Source organism: Populus alba, chromosome 17, assembly GCF_005239225.2.
Source record: "Populus alba chromosome 17, ASM523922v2, whole genome shotgun sequence".
NCBI classification, from domain to species: Eukaryota; Viridiplantae; Streptophyta; class Magnoliopsida; order Malpighiales; family Salicaceae; genus Populus; species Populus alba.
The window spans coordinates 52,816-74,941 of NC_133300.1; the positions used below are offsets into that span (position 1 = coordinate 52,816).

Here is a 22,126-nt window from a genome sequence, read left to right on the forward strand (position 1 = left end):
AAAACTGCCTTCGGCACTCATGACGGTCATTACGAGTTCCTTGTGATGCCTTTCGGTTTGACTAACGCTCCCGCCACATTCCAGAATTTAATGAATGACATTTTTCGACCTCATTTACGGAGGTTTGTCTTGGTTTTTTTTTTTTTATGATATTCTGGTGTACAGCAAGTCTTGGGACGAGCATTTACAACATCTTAAAGTGGTCCTCCAACTCCTGACCACTCATCAGTTGTTTGTCAAAGCATCCAAGTGCCAATTTGGGGTTTTAATGGTTGACTACTTAGGCCACCGAATTTCATGGGAGGGGGTTGCGGTAGACCCCAATAAGATCAATTCAGTCCAACAATGGCCTGTGCCGACTTCAGCAAAAGGGGTTCGCGGATTCCTCGGGATGGCAGGATACTACAGGAAATTCGTCCGTGATTTTGGTTCAATTGCTGCACCTCTGACACAGCTCTTAACCAAGGATGGATTTCGGTGGACAACTGAATCTCAGGAAGCATTTCTGAAATTGAAGACAACGCTTATTACTCCTCCGGTTTTACGACTTCCAGATTTTGAGCAGCCCTTTGTTGTTGAATGTGATGCAAGCGAGACAGGTCTGGGAGCTATACTATCACAAAATGATCAACCAATTGCGTTCTTTAGTGAAGCCTTGAAAGGGTCGGCAAGGGCACTCTCAACTTACGATAAGGAAATGTTGGCAGTAGTGAAGGTTGTGCGCAAGTGGCGACCGTATTTGTTGGGCAAACCGTTCGTCATCAAAACCGATCACCAAAGCTTAAAATACTTACTGGAGCAACGTATTTCTACTCCTTCTCAAGCTAGATGGCTGCCCAAACTTATGGGATATGACTACACAATACTGTACAAACGTGGCAGAGATAATCAAGGTCCGGATGCTCTATCTCGTGTCACCTTGCTTCAGTTTCAGGCCATCACATTATCCTCCGCAGACTGGTGGTCTTCCTTGCAACAAGAGGTAATTGTTAATCCTTACTATGCCACCTTGAGTACGAAGGGTTCCTCCAATTGTTTTCTCAGAGATGGAGTTTGGATGGAACATGGTAGAGTCCACTTGAGCCCAAACTCCTCCTTACTGCTTGCAGTATTAGCAGACGCACACTCCTCGCCGGTTGGAGGACATTTTGGCTATCTTAAAACCATCAACAGGGTCAGCTCAAGTTTTATATGGCCAGGGTTACGCACAACTGTGAAGGAATTCATCCGAAATTGCATGGTCTGCCAACGTTGCAAGTATGACACTCTTAAGCCAGCAGGGTTGCTGCAACCCCTTGCTATTCCGGATCATATTTGGTCTGACATTTCTATGGATTCCATCGACGGACTACCGTCCTCCCAAGGCCACGATACAATTATGGTGGTAGTCGATCGATTATCAAAATATGCTCATTTTGTGCCTCTCAAGCATCCTTACACAGCATTATCGATTGCCAAGGCCTTCGTTGCTAACATTGTGCGGTTACATGGTATGCCTCTCTCAATTGTCAGTGATCGTGACCGAGTCTTTCTCAGCAATTTCTGGCGGTCCCTTTTCCAGTTGCACAACACTGCTCTTTGTTACAGCTCTAGCTATCATCCTCAGTCGGATGGCCAGACCGAGGTAATAAATCGTATCCTTGAGCAGTATCTTCGCTGCTACACATATGATAATCCTAAAAAATGGTTGGAGTGGCTGCCATGGGCTGAGTACAGTTACAATACATCAGTCCATTCATCAACAAAAATGTCTCTTTTCGAGCTGTATATGGTGTGTCCCTGCCTTCTATGGTTTCGTATATACCAGGTACTGCCAAGGTTCAGGACATGGATGATATGTTGCGTTCAAGGGACGACATTCTTCGTGATCTTCGAAAGAATTTGGTTGCTGCCCAAGTTCGGATGAAGTGTCAGGCTGATCGTCACAAACGAGAGGTTTCCTTTGAGGTAGGAGACTATGTTTATTTACGTCTTCAGCCGTATCGTCAAACATCTGTTGCGTTTCGGAGTTCGTTGAAATTGTCTCCTCGATTTTTTGGTCCCTTCCAAATTATGGCCAAGATAGGGACTGTGGCATATCAGTTGGACTTGCCCGCGGACGCACAAATTCACAACGTGTTCCATATGAGTTTACTAAGGAAACATTTTGGTTCGCTCGAATTACCTATCGTGTCATTACCTCCTGTTTCAGATGATGTCCACATTTTACCAGAACCTGAAGTTATTTTGGATCGAAGGGTGGTTCATAAAGGCAAGTATAGACCAAAAACTGAAGTATTGGTTCAATGGAAGGGTGCTGGCCGTGAAGATGCAACATGGGAGAACTTATGGCGACTGTCCAAATCCTATCCAGATTTTGACCTTGAGGACAAGGTCACTCCAAGGGAGGGGGAATGATATGAATCACACGTGGAGTACATGTTGAATCACACCTGGAGCTACAAGTGAAGTGGACCAAGTCAGGAGGATTATTTCAGTAATTGTGAGTAAGGTGTCTGTTGCACTAGAATTGGTCAACTAAATAAAAGGCTGTTAGTGGGTGCTCCATGTCTTCAGAGCTATTCTGTTAGGAGCCAATCTGTTAGGATTTCCTGTTTTATTGCTATTTTCGTGCTTTGTTAGTTGTAAGGTTGTTGGCCTATTTAGGCAGCAAACAAGAGGAATAAAGGAATCAATCAAGCATTTAAACATTCTTTCCACTCTGTTATTCTTCTTCTTCTTGTCTTACCAAATTAATTCTATCATACCCTTAGAAGATGAGATCATATATATATACTACATTTAAATTTTGGATGTGCAATATATATTTTTTTTTATTGGAGAAAACTCTGTCTTTTAAAAAGTATATTTTATGAATCTAGATAAATGAATAAAACTCTTATTATTCCAGATTTTTATAAAAAATATATATATTTTAACTCGAATTCAAGATTTACTATGCAATCTCAATTCCCATATGCATAGTTTGAAAACCAAAATTCCTGTCTGATCAGCCTGAACAATAGACGGACAAGGAATGGCCTTTTGGTGTGTTTTTAGTGCGTGTCTTCAAAACACACACAAACACATGCGTTCACAACAATGCTTGATGTGTGAAAGGCGCTGGACGTAGCTTACTTGATGTTCATGTATCAACTTTTTTTGAAGACTAACCACTTGTAAAGCATGTGCGTAGCCACTTTTAATTTGGTCCCTATTCTTGCCTAACTTTAATAAATCAATCCGAAATGACTTAACCTAGGGGGTCAAGAGATAAGTATCGTGATTATCATGTTTATGTCAATTTCTCTCGTCAAATTAATATAGCTGATTCAGACTTGAAACTGTTTTCATGTAACTCAGAGTGACAAGTAACCTCCCCATGGACCGGAGCAGGCCAGCCCATGTAATAAGTTTTCCGCATGGGTTTCTTGTCTTGTGTTTCCAATATCGAAGACGGTAAAAAAAGAGAAATCAAAGTTTGCATCGTATCTTTTTTTGTAAGAAGCATAATATTGCATTAGAAGACGCCAATAGATGACGGGAACATAGAGATTTTGTTTACAGCTCACCTAAACAGAACTATGCAATGAAAAGAACAACAAACCAAGAAACGAAAAGAACAAATTGCAACTATAATATACAGATTTGTTGCCAAGATATCAAAGAAGCAGCTAAAGGATGCAGATTTGGAGCCACACCAGGTGCACTATCAGAATCTGCTACCAAGAAGTTTCACAAAATACAAAGAACTGACCAGCTGGAATTGCCTCTGTATAGCTTGATGATTCTTCTCCTTTCTAGAAATAGAGTTATCTGGGAAACAATCCAGTTTCCTTAGGATCCGCAACCAGAATTTAAAGAAAAAAAGGAAGGCCCATATATAAGTTTGCATCTTATCTTGACACCACTTATATTTGTTCCCATAACTGTCAAATCAATCTTGTTCAAACTTTAAAAGATATTAGCTTACTTCATTAGTTTTATGTGATTTGTAGAGTGATAAGACTTGAAATACTAAAAAGCATAGTTATAAAACTAAATTAGATTTTATTTTAATCAATTTTTTTATTAATGTTGTTTTTTCATTTGAAATATTTTCATTCTTCTAAAAAACAATCTTGAATGGATACTAACATGCAAACTCTTAGACTAACTAATCTAGCCTGATCTAATTCTTGAACAATTAAGTCGTGATGAATTGGGTTTTCTAATAGTTAGAAAATAATATAAAATATATCTTAGACAATATCTAACAGTTTAAGCTATTAAGTTAGGATAATTATTTGATATAGTATCAGAGCCTTGATAATCAAATGGTCACAAGTTCAAATCTCATCATCTCTATTTATTTGATAAAAATCAAGCATAAAGTAATATGGGCTTGAGAAAGTTTTAAGTTCAAAGAGTTTTCACTTGAGGGGGTGTGTTAAAGAATAATATAAATTATATCTTGGAGCTCATCTAACAGCTTAAGCTATTAGATTAAAATGATTATTTTACACTAACCATGCTAAAAAGTATGGTAATCCATTAAACAAATAAAAAAGTGTGTGTGTATTTGCCTTTTAAAATGCAATAGATATAGCATAGTAGAAATGATCAATGGATTTAGAACAATGATCCATCCAGCTGTGGGTAACTGATTAGCTAAACCAAAATCAATGAAGAGTGAAATCAGTTAGGCTTCGGGCACAAAGTCAGGCAATTTTCGAGGACTCCGTCTTAATTACATCGTGAAAAATTGAAATGGCTCACGCATGTTTCAAGGATCGAACGTCGATTCATACAGAAAAAGTCTATAATTGAACAGTTAAATAAACTTAAACAGTATAAATGCTCACCAAAAAAAACTTTCAAGGATCGGTTGCTGTTGAAATTAAATTGCTCGTGCATGTTCTTTCCATATAAAAAATGCATGGCGCCTCGTCAATATGTGTGTGTAAATGAAATACCTTATGCATGAATCTCATTTTTACTACACATTTGAAGAAGAAATCCCCATGTGGCGAACTTGAATTAATGATTATTTTAATGGACCTACATAGATATTTGCCATCATATGCTACAGGGAAATTATGCGGCTGTATGTAGTGTATGCTTGGAATAGTTATTTAACATTCTATTTGTTTTTTATTTTTTGGATAACATTCTATTTGTTTGTGCTGTACTTGCAATTTCGCATTCAGGTGAGAAGAGAGTTGAATGTTGAGTACATGCCATGACACAACGACTTTCACTGTAATTATAGTTAATGACTCCAAATTAAACTATGCTGAATTTATTTAAGTTCACAACTTGAATTATTTATGCCCACATTATATATATTTGGTCGTTACCACATATACATACATACATAGATTGAACATATTTAATTAGTTTATGGGGGTGTATTCTTAAAATGATAAAAAGGAAAAAAATATATTCTCGATTGATTAATAAATATAACTGAGGATTCCCATTATCGTTCAAAAAAATATATATATTAGAGTTAGCTGGCTCAATGTCATCTTCTATACTAAATAACTTGGGAAAAATTATAAGCTCCTCCTCCTCCTCCTCTTCTTCTTTTTTCCCTACAATTCAGCTCTCATTATTATTATTATTATTATTTATTTTTTCTTCTCTTTTTTTTCCTTTCAATTTCATCTTTTTAGATTTTTTTTAAACAATCATTTGTGTTGCCTCTGGACAAGCAAAATCAACTAAATCATAACAAGACAACCTCTACATATTTAATTTTAAATCCAAGCTAGAGAATAAGTCAGCTTTAAAGGTTTTTTCCAATCAATTTTTTTCTCATTTTCAGTCTCAAACTTCCTTATTAATTTACTTAAATCTTTTTTATACAACACCAATTCGACCAATGTCATTTATTTCAAGAAAGGAGAAAAGATGATTTTTGGCAAGTATTATTAATACTCTGTTGTTTTTTTTGTCTTGATCATGAACTAGTTAAGCTATAATTTCAAAAGTTGTGTATCTACAACAATTAACAACAGCCAAATGAGATAGCTATCAAAAACTATTATGGAGGGAATAATCACCAAAATATATTTGCATATTAAAGTAAATTCAGGTTGTAATTAACCAAGGGATAACAAAACCATAGAAGCTATTAATTTACAAATCTACGAGGGTGCACCAAGAAAAAAATTCTAAAAAGCCCAACTGAGAGTGCTTGTTAATGGCCCAACTGATGCCTAAACAAGGTAAGAAAAGCCCAACTGAGAGTGCTTGTTAATGGCCCAACTGACCAAAACCTCATCTTCCAACCTCATCCTCTCTTGGCCAAACACAACCGAAGGTAGGAAATAAAAGGAGAGGGGAGAAAATTCAATCACCGAACCCGCTCCAGGGCAAGTCAAACTGAACCCTCTCTAGCTTCGGTCCAACCGAACCCTGCATCTACACCACCCTCTCTCTCCGATAAACATTTCTTATACTATCTCCGGTTAACCTTTTGCAGGATAGTCACCTTCAGCCGAGGTCACTGTCATGGAAAGCCTAAATTCAATCTGAGGTTTTCACAACTTCCACCACAAAAAATAGCATAAAACAGAGAATATTTTATCGGCGTAAAAACACTAATTTTATCAGTATAAAATTGCAACACAAGATCAGGAAGTATTATCCAAACCATTTTCACTCATCGGCGTATTTTGATCAGATTGATCTTCTGTTTGAATTACAGTGTAAAATGCTGGCAACTTATTCCCGGACACAATTATATTCTATTGCTTCTTACATGATGGTTTATGAACATGATAGAAACAGGAAAATATAGATCTGCTAACTTCGGTCCTGTTTTTGCTGGCAACAGATTAGTCTTGAGAAGTAGCATTTGGATCTCTGAATCATCAACCACTTCACTTCTCTTGGTTATTGCCTTTATGTCCTTGTACACTTGAAACATTGACGGCCTTCGATCTGGAATGCAATCAAGACAGTTACATGCAACTTTAAGCAGCTGAAAGATCTCATCGTCAAATCCTTGCCCAATCAGAAACCTATCCATGGTATCGTTAAAATAAGAAGTGCTCAAGAGATTACCAATCCATTCATTAAGAATACTGTTTGAGGAAAAATTCTTTCTGCTACAATCCATCCCAGTGCTGCTCACAAAACTCATCATGCACTCCTGGAGTGTTGCTCATACTCGTGATCAGCATCGCCTTTCCGAAATTCGATAACTTGGGTTCGAAATTCTTATCAAGCAAAATACACTTTGAGCTTATGTTGAGATGCACCACTTGACCTCTGCAGCCATGGTGGAGCCTTGCCAGGCCTCTTGCTACCCCAACCGCAACTTTCAACCTCAAAGGCCATTGCAGAGTCTTCCTCCGGTGTTTCACTGAATGTATCCAATCAAAAAGGTTTCCATTAGACATATACTTGTACACCAGAAGCCTTGTATTTGATTCTACGCAGAATCCGAACAGGGGCAGTAAGTTCTTATGCTTTAATGTACCCAATGTTTTCAATTCAGAAACTATCTGTTCCTCAAACTGCTGAGAGTCAACTATCCTCTTCACTGCAAGGAACCTACCATCAGGAAAGGTAGCCATATACATGGTTCCCATTCGTCCCAATCCAATTTTGTTGGCTTGGCTAAAATTTGCTGTTGCCTTGCTGATGCCTACGAAACTCAATCTCTTAACAATATTCCCCAACATACAAATCTGTGGAAGATGAAGAAATGAAACAAGTTTATATATATATATAAAAACCCTTAATGGCTGCACCAAATGAAAAGGCATTCTAAGTTCTGGACTGGAAAGACTACGTAATTGATGCAATATTAAAAAGGAACAGATTCTTCACATGAGGAAGCAACTCTTTCGTTGCTTCCCGCAGGAGATCCAGAGTTGGATCACTGCCAGTTGCTTTATTTACTGCATTCTTGTAAAAACTTCTCATGCTGTGGAGATCTAGCTAGTGTAGCTATACTATGAGTTCTATTAGCATGCTGACTTCTTATTTAGTGCAGTCATCTTCATTAATTATTCATTCAGCTAGAGAAACGTCTCTCGTTACTGGTCAATTGTCAAAGCAAGGAGTTGAACATCTCATAGCTTGGTTTTAATTTGAGGCTTAGGTGCTACTTTAAGGACATGAACTCGAGGTCTCTCCTTTTCTGCTTGTTTCTGTAATGAATTAATGTTTTGGCGGTTTTAAATATTTTTTAAAAAATATATATTAAAATAATGCCATGTCATGTGTAAATAAATAAATAAATGGATTGCTGAGAGGGGACACGCAACAAGTCCACTATAGAGAGTGGATGTTTCTATATTTAATTTTCATTTACAAATTGATCTTTATTTGATTTTCTTTTATTGTTGTTCCTTATAAAATCTTATACGAGACACGATCGAAGAAAAGAGAGAGTTTAGTGGTAGATTTCGGCCAAACAAAAATTTCAGTTAAATTTTTTTTTTCATAAACTCGATAATTTTAAATTATAATTTGAATAGTATAAAACTTAAAATTTTATAATTTTAAGGAAATAATAATCCAAAAGTTTATTTGGATTGAAAATAAAAGATGAAATTTGTATTTTCTTGCCATTGATATTAGAAGGAAAATAATGCAAAACTAATTATAGTTGAATTTATTTATTATGTTTTTATTTAGTGGTATCAACTTATTATATATATTAGAAGATGAAAGTAATTATCATTGTTGTCGCACGTGTGCGGCGGCGCGGCGATCGTCCACTACCAACCCTTCATGATGGTGTGGTGTGTCTATTTGGCGTGGAAAAAATGGTGAGACAAGGAGTTCTTTGTCTCTAAGCTAAAAAATGGACTGGGAGTCGCCACCTAGTATTCTGGTTACTAGGAACCCTAACTGGTCTCAGAGATGGGGTACGGAGACTGGTTGCGTAAAGGGAAGGTGTTAGCACCCCAACTACGCCCTACCTAAGGTAGGCTGCATTGTTTTGTCTAATAAAATCCAAGTCACGTGGTGGTTTCCTATTGTCCAGGATATGCATTACATGTAATGTCATACCCCGGGTTCTATTGTCCAAACAAAAAAAAAATTAAATATTCGGAATACGCATTACGTGTAATGTCATACCCCAGGTTTTATTGTCCAAAAAAAAAAAGAATTAAATATCCGGAATATGCATTACGTGTAATGTCATACCCCAGGTTTTATTGTCCAAAAATAAAATTTTTGCTGTTTTTGAAATATTGGCCAATATTCTCTTGACTTTAATAAACTGGTTATTAAAGCCAAAATGCATGCTAAAATATATATATTTTTTTTTTGTATGAAAAATACAATATGAATTTTTAGCTTTGAGACACTTGGCCGTATGCACAAAAAACATTTTTTTTTTTTTTTTTTTTTTTTTTTGTATTTTTTTGTGGAAGTTTTTGACGAAAACCGGGTATTTGAAAATCAGATTTTTGTATTTTTAACAACATAAAAACAAATATCACCCAATATTAATCAAAATGCCATAAAAATTACGCGGAAAAATTATAAAAATGCTGAAACAAATATTTTTGATTTTTTTTTGAAATGGGCCGGGTCAGGCCCGAATACATGGGTTGGGCCGAACCTGGCCCAAATGCATGGGCTGGTTACTGTGCACATAGTAACCGGGTTACTGTGCGCACAGTAACCAGAGAATTAATTAGCGTGTATAGTAACCGGGGTTACTGTGCACACAGTAACCCGTGAATTAATTAGCCAGTTACTGTGCACAGCACAGTAACTAGCTAATTAATCTTCATCTGGTGCAGAACGTAAACGTTCTGCATGCAGATGAAGCCGAAGCCGAAGCAAAAAAAAATGGCAGTGGAGAAAGTTACCTGGAACGGTGGCGACGCTGGCGGCAGCGGAGGCGGCGGAGGCGGTGTAGTAGTCGGCGGCTGTCCTCTTTCTTTCTCTCCTCTGTTTCTGTTCACCGTCACCTTGGTCAGTTTTTCTCCGTTATTCCCTCTCTCTGTTCTGCTCCTCTTCTTCCTCTTCGGTTCTGCTGTGGCGGTGGCAGTGTCGATGGTGCAGGATGGCGGTGGCAGCTGCTGTTGCTCTTCTTCTCCAGTACTCCTTTCTTGTCCCTTCCCTTTCTCTTCTCTGTTTCAGTGGCTGGTTTTCCCTTTCTTCCTCTGTCTTCTTCTTCAGTTTCCCTCCTCTTTTCTACAACCCCTCTCTCACGTTGTTCTCAGCTTTTTCTTCTCCCTTTCGGTCCCTCTTCAAAAAGCTTAGTTCTCTCTCTCCCTCACGGTTTTCTTTCAACAATACTGCCAGCCCTCCCCTCTGTTTTTTTTTCTCCTCCTTCTCTCCCTTGCGTGCTGCTGTTCTTCCTCCATTTATAGCCCGTGAGCATGTGTTTTTTTTTTCATCGTGGGGTCATGCAGCGGCTGGTCGGGCGCGGCTGTCCAGGCGTGCCTCCCTCAGTTTCGGCGGTGCGGTAGGTGGTCGGCCAATGTCTTCGGTCGGTGGGCTGGAGGGACCAACACCATTAATTATACATTCTTTTTCCTTCTTTACTGCTGTATGTTAGGCGGGAAGAAAGGGGAACAGTGCCGTTCAAAACGGCACCGTTTAGCCTTTCTCTTTTTTTTTTTTTTTTTTTTTTTTTTTTTTTTTTTTTAAGTATGAAACGGCGTCGTTTTGGATAAAACGCGCCGTTTCATTTAAAAATGGCGCCAGAACGCGCCAAATTCCAAATCAGCCCTCAATCATCTTTTTCTTTTCAATTGCGTCCCTGCCAATTTCGGTCCCTGCCCCCATAGTTGCCCGCGTTTTTCACTTTGGTCCTTGGCCTTTGATTTATGCAATTCAGCCCTTAATTGATCAATAAACTTCTAATTTCTTCAATTAGGCCCCTGAATCGATTCAATACAGCTCCCTCTATATTCGCGCCTTTTCCAAATTGGTCCCTGGTTTCGGATTTTCGCAATTAAGCCCCTAATTGGCCCTTAAACTTCAAAATTCATGCAATTAAGCCCCTGATTTGGCCTAATAAATTTATAAAAAAATATTTTGGCCCCAGAACTTAAATTTCTTCTAATTAAAGCCCAAATTGATTTAAAAATCAATTTTTCTCGCAATCCAAACCCCTAAAAATCCCATTAAAAAATCAATCATGTCCATAAACCTCCAAATTTAGGCTTTTTCCTCAAAATTCAAATTTTCCTTCTAAATAGGGCTCTCATCCTTCAAGAATATACTGCCAAAAATCCAATCTTTGTATTTTTAACCTCCTGGACCAATTTTCTGACCATTTTCTAAGCGCTTCCCCCCTTTGTTATTTTTCTAACCTCCCTTGGCTATTTATTTATTTTTTTGCGGGGACCCAAAAATGGGTTACAACAGATGCCCCCTCTTTACAATGCTTACGAAGCAAGGACTTTGCAAAGTAAGTGTTGTAAAGATAAACAAAAGTAAACTTCCGAAACTGATCTTCTCATAACTTTGTTGATCCGAAACCCTTCATTTATAGCAATTCTCTCCAACCAGAACTAAAATCTTTGTGTGGCTAGGCTAAACTGAGATCCCTTCGTCGATCCCCTTCAACCAGAACCGAAAAAATCCTTTCCAATCAGGTTAAACTGAGAGCTCTTCGCCGATCCCTTTTAACCATAACCAAGGTCTGTGTGGTTGGGCTGAACTGAGATCCTTTCGCTGATCCCCTTCAACCAGAACCAAAATCCTTTCCAATTAGGTTAAACTGAGATCCCTTCGCCGATCCCCTTTAACCATAACCAAGGTCTGTGTGGTTGGGTTGAACTGAGATCCTTTCGCTGATCCCCTTCAACCAGAACCAAAATCCTGTGTGGTTGGGCTGAACTGAGATCCCTTCGTCGATCCCCTTCAACCAGAACCAAAATCAAATCCTTTCCAATTAGGTTAAACTGAGATCCCTTCGCCGATCCCCTTTAACCATAACCAAGGTCTGTGTGGTTGGGTTGAACTGAGATCCTTTCGCTGATCCCCTTCAACCAGAACCAAAATCCTGTGTGGTTGGGCTGAACTGAGATCCCTTCGTCGATCCCCTTCAACCAGAACCAAAATCAAATCCTTTCCAATTAGGTTAAACTGAGATCTCTTCGCCAATCCCCTTTAACCATAACCAAGGTCTGTGTGGTTGGGTTGAACTGAGATCCTTTCGCTGATCCCCTTCAACCAGAACCAAAATCCTGTGTGGTTGGGCTGAACTGAGATCCCTTCGTCGATCCCCTTCAACCAGAACCAAAATCAAATCCTTTCCAATTAGGTTAAACTGAGATCTTTTCGTCGATCCCCTTTAACCATAACCAAGGTGTGTGTAGGGTTGGGCTGAACTGAGATCCCTTCGCCGATCCCCTTCAACCGGAACCAAAATCAAATCCTTTCCAATTAGGTTAAACTGAGATCTCTTCGTCGATCCCCTTTAACCATAACCAAGGTGTGTGTGGTTGGGCTGAACTGAGATCCCTTCGCTGATCCCCTTCAACCAGAACCAAAATCAAATCCTTTCCAATTAGGTTAAACTGAGATCTCTTCGTCGATCCCCTTTAACCATAACCAAGGTGTGTGTGGTTGGGTTGAACTGAGATCCCTTCGCTGATCCCCTTCAACCAGAACCAAAATCAAATCCTTCCCAATTAGGTTAAACTGAGATCTCTTCGTCGATCCCCTTTAACCATAACCAAGGTGTGTGTGGTTGGGCTGAACTGAGATCCCTTCGCTGATCCCCTTCAACCAGAACCAAAATCAAATCCTTTCCAATTAGGTTAAACTGAGATCTCTTCGTCGATCCCCTTTAACCATAACCAAGGTCTGTGTGGTTGGGTTGAACTGAGATCCTTTCGCTAATCCCCTTCAACCAGAACCAAAATCCTGTTGTGGTTAATCCTGCGATTCCTTCTGGCAATCTCCTTTAACCATAAATATGTTCCTTCTTCAAGATGATAAGGTTTGAATTGAAAATTCTTCTTGATTGATCTTCCTATTCCTTTGAGATTTCCCTAATGTTAGAGTTTATCTCATCTTCTTCCCATTCCAGGGTCAAAACCATGAATCTTTGTTGTTTCTCCAAATCAACAATTCTTTCTTTGACCCTAATCTTGCTGGACTATTGAGGATTTTTTTTTTTTTTTTTTTTTTTTTTTTTACCAAGTCAACAAAAATGTTTGATGCAATGCTTTGTGGTTGGATGCCATGCATGCATCCTTACCTGTTTTGGAAGCATAGGTCCCCTCACTTCCTTCAATTTCTGACACTCTCTCTTGATACGACCTTGTTCATGTGCTCGCAATGGCATGCTGGATTCCTTTCTCATCAAGTCTCTTCTTTCCATCTCATCCCAGGGAAGAAAATCCCCAACCTTGTCATTAGGTGACCCTTTTTCTAAAATGCATGCTTTGTCGCTGCTTCTTACATGCTCTTATCAGTGCTTTAATTTGTTTTTCTCGAATTAAAGGCTTTTTGGTTTTCGTTCCAACACGCAACAAAATCTTTTCCAAAAAATCCTTCAAAAGACTTGAATTTGTACATGACAACCGGAACCTTCAAAATATGCATCAAAAACTCTTTTAAGCAAATCCTATTTTGGTTTCTGGACTGCGGTTTGTCTTTAAGCCAAGGCTTTTATCCAAGGTGGCCTTCTGTTTAAGCTTTAAGTATCTGTATCTATGTGAAGAAACCGTGTAGAAAAGGGAAATGTTTCCTAAAAACGGATTATCATTCATTTGTCAAATCCTGTGAGATATGAGACCAACGTTTATTAACCCAAATTATGTGCACTTGATTAGAAAGGACTTCTGAATGCTTGTGATGTAGGTTATGTCTATGGGATATGAAAGAAAAGGACGCTTTAAGGCTCAACAGTGTTTGAGGGTTTAAGGACTTAAGACCACTCTTTTTGAAATTGACTCATAGGTTGCATTTGGAGAAGCCCGCTTAAGGATCCTCCTCTTGGTCTTCAAGCATTATCAAACCATCATCTTTTTTTCTTTTTCTTTTCATGGGATTGCCCCCAATTGTGGGGTTCTAACTTTCAAATATCTAAGTCCTCGTTTCTTTCTCTCCTTTTTCTGTGTTTTGTCAACCCCTTTCTTTTTCTCTTTTTTTTTTCACCATTGTTTTCATCCTTAACAAAAGATCTCTTATTGCCCCCAGTGTAGGGTGTGGTCTTAGTCGGGTTTTTATAAAGAAGAAACTCAATCCGGCTCAAATGGGGACTACAAAGGATAAAATTTTTAGAAAGTGAAGGGATGACAAAGATGGCCTTTCCTCATTTCAAAATGCACATTATTAGGATTAATAAACCTTGTTCTTATCTTGGAAGGAAACATGCTATCAGGGGTAGGGTTTCATCATATGGTTAGCTTTAGGGTTTGCTTGGTTCAGTCACCTTTTTACTAGGAAGAGCTTAAATTTCATTTTTGAGCGTTTTATGATATATTCCTTGTAATCATGCACAAAACCGATTCTTTCGAGAGATTTTTTCGGAGAGAAACAAATTACGCATTGTGAGATCCATGCAATGAAAAAAAAAAGGTTCTTTACACAAAGAAATCATGGCCAAACTTGCTTTATTAATTTTAGGAGAAAGCTGAACACATTAGACATAATATCTCTTTACAGAATCAGAATTCACAGGTCTGACTAGATCTTCTCCATCCATTCTAGACAACTTCAAAGCTCCTCCTGAGAAAGCCTTCTTCACTATATAGGGACCTTCATAATTTGGGGCCCATTTGCTTCGATCTTCTCCTGGTAAGGCCAATAGTTTCTTTAGCACTAGATCTCCTTCCTGGAATATGCGAGGTCGGACCTTCTTGTCATATGCCTTGGCCATCCTCTTCTGGTAAAGTTGGTGATGACAGATTGCAGCCAACCTCTTTTCACTGATCAAGTTTAACTGTTCATATCTTACTTTGGCCCATTCAGCTTCTTCTAATCCTGAATCCATTAAAACCCTCAACGAAGGTATTTCTACTTCCAAAGGCATCACCGCCTCCATTCCATATACCAGAGCATACGGAGTAGTTCCTGTCGAGGTCCTTACGGCAGTGCGATATGCATGGAGAGCGAACGGCAACATCTCATGCCAATCCTTGTAAGTGATTACCATCTTCTGAATAATTTTCTTGATGTTCTTGTTGGCTGCTTCCACGGCACCATTCATCTTGGGCCTATATGGTGAGGAATTTGAATGCTTGATTTTCCACTTGGTGCAAAGCTCCACGATCATTTTGCTATTGAAATTCTGTGCATTATCGGTCACTATCTTTTCTGGTGGACCATAACGACAAATCAAATCTTTTTCTATAAACTTCTTCACCACTTTCTGTGTTACATGAGCATACGAACTGGCTTCTACCCATTTCGTGAAGTAGTCAATAGCTACGAGGATGAATCTATGCCCATTGCTGGCTTTTGGGTTAACTGGTCCAATCACATCAATTCCCCACATCGCAAATGGCCAAGGAGATGTTAGGTTAATCAGAGGGGTTGGAGGTGCATTGACCTTATCACTATGTACCTGACACTTGTGACATTTCCTGACATAGTCGATGCAGTCTTTTTCTAATGTCATCCAGAAGTAACCGGCCCTTTGTATCTTCCTTGCTACCATATGCCCGTTAGCATGAGTTGAACAAATCCCTTCATGCACCTCCCGTAAAGCATTTTTAGCATCTGTCTCATTCAAACACCTTAGCAAAGTTCCGTCAAATGATCTTTTATATAGAATCTCCCCGTCCAGGTAAAAATCCATGGCCAGCCTTCTTAGGGTTTTCTTATCCATCTTCGAAGCTCCTACTGGATATTCCTGATTTTGCAACAAATTCTTGATATCGTAGTACCAAGGCTTTCCATCTACCTCTCCTTCAACTGAGTAGCAATGAGCTGGGTTATTTCTGATGTCTATGTGTACGGGATGTACCTTATGCCCGAGATCCATTGTTGCCATAGCAGCTAACGTGGCCAAAGCATCCGCAAAATGGTTCCCTTCTCTTCCTAAATGGGTGAACCTTATCTCTTCGAATTCTTCTGACAGTGTGGATAAATATTCCTGGTATGGCCTCAACTTTTCTTCCTTTGTTTGCCACTCTCCTTTCACCTGACAGATAATCAACATTGAGTCCCCATATACATCTATCTTTCTGATCTTCAACTCTAATGCAGCTTCTAAACCCAAGATACAAGCCTCATATTCTGCAGTATTATTGGTACATTCAAAACACAATTTAACTGAAACTGGATATTGTTTCTGGTCAGGAGAGATGATCACCGCACCGGCCCCATTACCATAAACATTTACTGCTCCGTCAAAAAACATGGTCCACCAATCTGTCTTCTCTTCTCCCACTACTGATAATACATTTTCATCAGGGAAATCAAAATCTAATGGCTCATAATCTTCCACCGCATTATCAGCCAAGTGGTCTGCAATGGCGCTTCCTTTCACGGCTTTCCTTGTTGTATAAACTATGTCATATTCTGACAACAGAACTTGCCACCTGGCAATTCGACTTGAGAGATAGGGCTTGTCACAGATGTACCTTAGTGGATCCACCTTTGAAATCAACAAAGTGGTGTGGTACAACATGTAATGTCGCAATCTTTTTGTCGCCCATACCAATGCACAACAGAGTTTCTCTATCACCGTGTATCTAGACTCACATTCGGTGAACTTCTTACTAAGGTAATAAATGGCCCTCTCTTTCCTTCCAGTTTCATCATGCTGACCCAATACACACCCCATAGCTGTTTCAGTTACTGTCAAATACAGTATTAAAGGCCTTCCTGATACAGGAGGAACAAGCAAAGGCGGATTTTGTAAGTATTGCTTGATTTTATTGAATGCCTCCTCGCACTCCTCATTCCAAATCCCAGGATTCTTTTTCCTCAATAGCCGAAAGACAGGTTCACACGTTGTGGTTAGCTGAGCTATAAATCTGGCAATATAGTTCAATCTTCCCAAGAATCCTCTCACCTCCTTCTCCGTCTTTGGGGATGGCATGGATTGGATGGCTTTCACCTTATCAGGATCCACCTCTATACCTTTATCACTTACTACGAATCCGAGCAACTTTCCTGACTTAACTCCAAACGAACATTTGGCAGGGTTGAGCTTCAGTTCATATTTTCTCAAACGCTCGAATAACTTCCTCAAAACCTTTACATGGTCGTCTTCCCTCTTGGATTTGGCAATCATATCATCTACATACACCTCAATTTCCTTATGCATCATATCATGGAATAAAGTCACCATGGCTCTCTGATAAGTGGCTCCTGCATTCTTCAAACCAAAAGGCATAACCTTGTAGCAAAAGGTTCCCCATGGTGTAACAAAAGTCGTTTTTGCCTTATCTTCTAGAGCCATCTTTATCTGGTTGTATCCCGAGAAACCATCCATAAAGGAATATGTGGAACTACGTGCAGCATTGTCCACCAAAACATCTATATGTGGCAACGGAAAATCATCCTTGGGGCTAGCTTTATTCAAATTTCGGAAATCCACACATACTCTAATCTTTCCCTCCTTCTTTGGTACGACAACAATGTTGGATACCCATTGTGGATACTTGACTACTTCCAGAAATCCTGCATTCCATTGTTTCTCGAGTTCTGTCTTAACTTTGATCCAAACATCCGGGTGAGCTCTCCTCAACTTCTGCTTGACTGGCTTGCAACCTTCCTCCAGCGGTATCTTATGCACGACGATATTTCTATCCAAACCAGGCATATCCTCGTAGGACCAAGCGAAAACATCTACATATTCTTGTAAGAGGGCCTTTATTTTTATTCTTTCCTCACGAGTGATTAAGGTCCCTATTTTCAATTCTTTTTTAATCTGATCATTACCCACGTTTATGGTTTCTAGTTCTTCCGCAGCTGGTTCCCAGGTTTGTTCATGTTGCTCTACTAACTTTGTAAATTCTTTAACATTGCTTTCATCCCATTCTTCTCCTTCCATGGTGATAACATGTTCGTTAAAGTTTGGCCATTCATTCTCGATGCTAAGTGTATGTGATGTTGGGGAAGATCCGCTTTCAGGGTTCCTAAAAGCGGAAAGTGTTTGGTGTAAATGCACAGATAAAGGGACAAATTTGGAAAACACATGATCTCATTACTTCAAACAAAAGATGGGCTCAAAGACAACGGCAAAATCTAATTGACATCATGAGCCTTGATTGTCAACTAGGGAAAATAAAGCAAACAAAAGCAATGACAAAAGCATGTTAAAGCAGACAAAGTTGGTTTACATTTTAAACACCACTGGGGCTTCTTGAGTCACCCAGTTTTGAAACTTCTCGCCATCGGCTAGCTTTCGAATGAAGGTTTTAGCAGAGACTTCTTCCAGGGTGTGGATAGTCAGTTGTGGCAGTGCCTCATCCTTTCCTCCCGCTACCGTCTTCATGTCATCTCCTTCCCCTTCATCCTCCTCCAAAGTGTTTATGCTCATATTTGATAGTTGTTGACCAAGGCTTTCTGCTCCTTTATCGGGTTGCATTATATATGCAACTTTTGGGAATGTCACTCTAAGGGGAGGGATTTCAAGCTTCTCTTCTTCAGGCTCTCTCCCTTCAATCCTAGCCATTCTTCTTTCCCTTCTCCGACTAGCAGCCCATCGATGATCCTCTTTTGTAGGTTTATATCCCAGCCCAAATCTTTGATCAGCACAATTCATCTTTTTCAGGTTAGCCCATTTTGGTACCTTAGTTATAAGATTACACAGAAAGGGGATCCCACGTTCCAAGAAACAATGAGCTGCCATCCTTGCTGCTTCTGAGATCTTTGGCTTTTTTAGTACTGTATTTTCAGGTACCCAGTCAGTATTTACAATCTCAAAAGTATGGATATTATCATCCTTACAATCTTCCACTTCAATGAAAGGTATGGCTACATTCTTTATCATGGAGATTGTTTCCTCAGCTTTGACAGTCACCAGCATCCCGTTCATGATATACTTCAAGCATTGGTGTAATGATGAAGTTACTGCCCCAGCCGCATGGATCCAAGGTCTTCCTAACAACATACTATAGGAAGGGTGGATATCCATAACTTGAAAGGTTATTAAGAACATTTGCGGCCCCACATATAGCTCCACTTCTAAAATCCCCATTACTGGTCGAGGTGAGCCGTCATATGCTCTGACCACCATGGTACTTGGCTTTATATGAGATGCATCGATCGGCATTTCCTTCAAAATATGCTTTGGCAACACATTAAGAGCCGAGCCATTATCGACGAGCACCTTCCCTATTAGGCAGTCTTTACACCTAACAGTAATGTATAAAGGCTTGTTGTGTCCGGTACCTTCAGCATCAAGCTCATCAGACGTGAAGTAGAGGTAATTAGTTGCGTGGATTCTCTCCACCAAATGCTCCATGGTTTTCTGTGCAATGTCTTGGGGTACATACGCCTCATTCAAAACTTTTTGCAAAGCGTTCCGATGTGGCTCAGAGCTGAGTATCAAAGACATAAGAGAGATCCTAGCCGGAGTCTTTTTTAGTTGATCCACTATACAGTATTCACTATGTTTTATCAACTTCAAAAATTCATTTGACTCCTCTTCGGTTACTGGCTTATTAACTTCTGTTGCTTTGTCAAGATCTACCACTTCCTTGCCTTTTGCCTTCCTCAACTCTTCGGGAGTGAAGCACCGGCCACTCCGAGTTAACCCACTGATTTCAGTTTGGAACAAAGGAAGAGGGGCTTGAATGTTGGCAGCAAAACCATAATTATAAGGCATGGCATTATGGTTTCCTTTGGTGTAGGAAGGTTTAGCCAAAATTAATTTTGGTGGTCCATTAGCCGTTGGTTGGACCCTACATACTCTGGACAGCTTATCTTGACCCTCCAACATACTCACCCCACGACTGTCTTCCATGGGTTCGATCCTCAATTCTCCCAACGTCATCATTTTCGCAACCTTCTTGCGAAACTCGGTGCAGTCTTCAATATGATGTCCCTCTGTCCCATGGAAACCACAATAGTCACATCCCTTCAAATGGCCCTCGACATTTATCTCGAGAAATCCTGACTTTAACAACATATCATATAACCCCTTCATGGATACCTTTAACACCTTGCTTTGATTCCCAACCTCTATCATGCCCACTCCACTATTACTTGCGGCATGATTAGGTAATGGATTTGAATTGATGCTGGGCATGTCTTCGAAGGATACCCACCCCCTTTTGATAAGCTCTAACAATCTCCTTTTAAAGGCGTAGCAGGTTTCAATTCCATGCCCTGGATTGCCGGCATGGTATTCGCAAGTTAGTTCGGGTTTATACCATATAGGAAAAGGTGGTTGGATTGGCGGTAGAAGGACCGGAGCTATCTGTCCAATGCTCAACAATTTAGCATACAAGTCTTTTAATGGCATGGGTAATGGAGGTAACTGTTCTGAAGTGTATCTTGTAAATGGCCTTTGGTGGTTGTTTTGGTTGTTTGATTGATGATTGGGGTTAAAAGGTTTGGTAAGGTTTATGTGATGGGTAGGCATTTGTGGGTTTTGGTGATTCACTTTTTTGTCTTTGTACCCGCCTTCCAAATTGTTGATGTCACCTTCTCTTTTCCTTCCCATAAAACCTTTCTTCTCTAAAGGCTCCGCTATGCGCCCAGCCTTAATTCCTTGCTCTATTCTTTCTGCCACACGTACAGCATCGTAGAAATGTTGAGATGAGCTACCCATTAAATGCTCATAGTAGGGTGCCTTAAATGTATTGGCGAACAAAGTCACCATCTCCGTTTCTATCAAAGGGGGTTGCACATGTGTGGCCTCGTCTCTCCATCTTTGCGCATAAGCCCTTACTGACTCCTGGCTTCTCTTTTCCATTGACATAAGGCTTGTTCGATCTGGAGCAATTTCCAAATTGAACTTGTATTGCTTAAGGAAAGCCTCCACTAAATCTTTCCATTTCTTAATCCTGGCATTATCCAGCCTCATGTACCAGCTTAGTGCGGAGCCTGAGAGGCTGTCTTGGAAAAAGTAGATCAGCAGCTTATCGTCATGAATTACCTCAGCCATTTTATTGCAATACGATCGAAGGTGAGTGTTTGGGCATTCCAACCCAGTGTACCTTATGAACTCCGGTATCCTAAAGTCTTTTGGTACCGTGATGTTTGGTACCAAACATACTTCAGATGCTCGCATGGGGTCAAACCAGTCATTTCCTTCGACTGCTCTCAACCTTTCTTCCAAAGCTGATATCTTGTCATCGTTCATAAAACCAGTGGACCTATTCTCGGAAGGCCCATCTGCGGTTAAATCTACAGTGATGTGAGCTTGAGGGGGCTGAATGGGAATGGCAGGTGCAAAGTGCTGCCCCGTTACTGAATCTGCCCCCAAGTTCTGAGATAACCCTGGGGCATGAGCTGGTGGTGCTCCTATAGGTGGTTGGGTAGACGTTCCCTCCCCGTTCTTGGCTCTTAAAAGCTGTTCAAGCAGATTGGTCATTCGAGCAACTTCATTCCTTACGGATTCCAATTCACTTTGGTAGCGGGATTCTAGGATGGCCCTCTCTTCATTCTCCATTCTTGATCTTAGCCTAGTGTGGTGGACTTTGGAAGGGGGACCTATGTTTCACGATCTGGAACGGTAAAATGTAATGAATGTATGGTAAAGAACAATGCATGATGCATATGTAATGAGTTTGCTTTTTTCAAAAAAATCGATTGATGGCCGGCATTTCTTCTTGTGTAATGGGCATGGACTCTTTTTGTCACATTTATTATCAGGAGTAGTTTTGCTCATGTTGCTGCTTTGGTAGGCTTATCCTTACTCTATAGGAGATTTTCTTCCACAAAAAGATGGGTCAAGGCCCCTTTTTCATTCATAATATTGGCTAATACATTCTCTTGAAAGAGGATAAACAAAAAGGACCAAAATACATCAATCTTCATCTTCATCCATATCTCTAGCCACTGGTAGGAAAGCAAGGCCTCGATTCTCAATTTTTTCTAAGAATGCATCTGTCTCAGCCAAGCTTTGTCGATAACGAAAGATGTCTCTCCCCACCCTTCGAGCATTGGCTCTAATGATCCGTGCATGAATAGCAGCTTCATCCATTTGCTCGTCTACTTTGGCCATCTTCTCCATAAGCAACATGTTGTTCCGATTCAATGTATTGTTGTTGGTGTCGATCTGTTCTTTATGTTTTTCTAAAGCTTTCAACCTTTC

At 39.8% G+C, this 22,126-nt stretch overlaps 1 protein-coding gene across 1 annotated transcript; it reads right to left on the bottom strand.

Annotated features, from left to right (window-relative positions):
• Window positions 1–6,434: 6,434 nt before the first annotated feature.
• Window positions 6,435–20,638, bottom strand: LOC140954883 (uncharacterized). The gene is made up of 7 exons (XM_073405867.1): window positions 18,201–20,638; window positions 15,473–17,996; window positions 15,059–15,277; window positions 14,665–14,944; window positions 7,081–7,618; window positions 6,728–6,989; window positions 6,435–6,497 (listed from the first exon to the last, which is right to left on the bottom strand). The coding sequence occupies exons 1-7, from the start codon at window positions 20,636–20,638 to the stop codon at window positions 6,435–6,437; spliced, it is 6,324 nt and encodes a 2,107-aa protein (XP_073261968.1).
• Window positions 20,639–22,126: the final 1,488 nt, after the last annotated feature.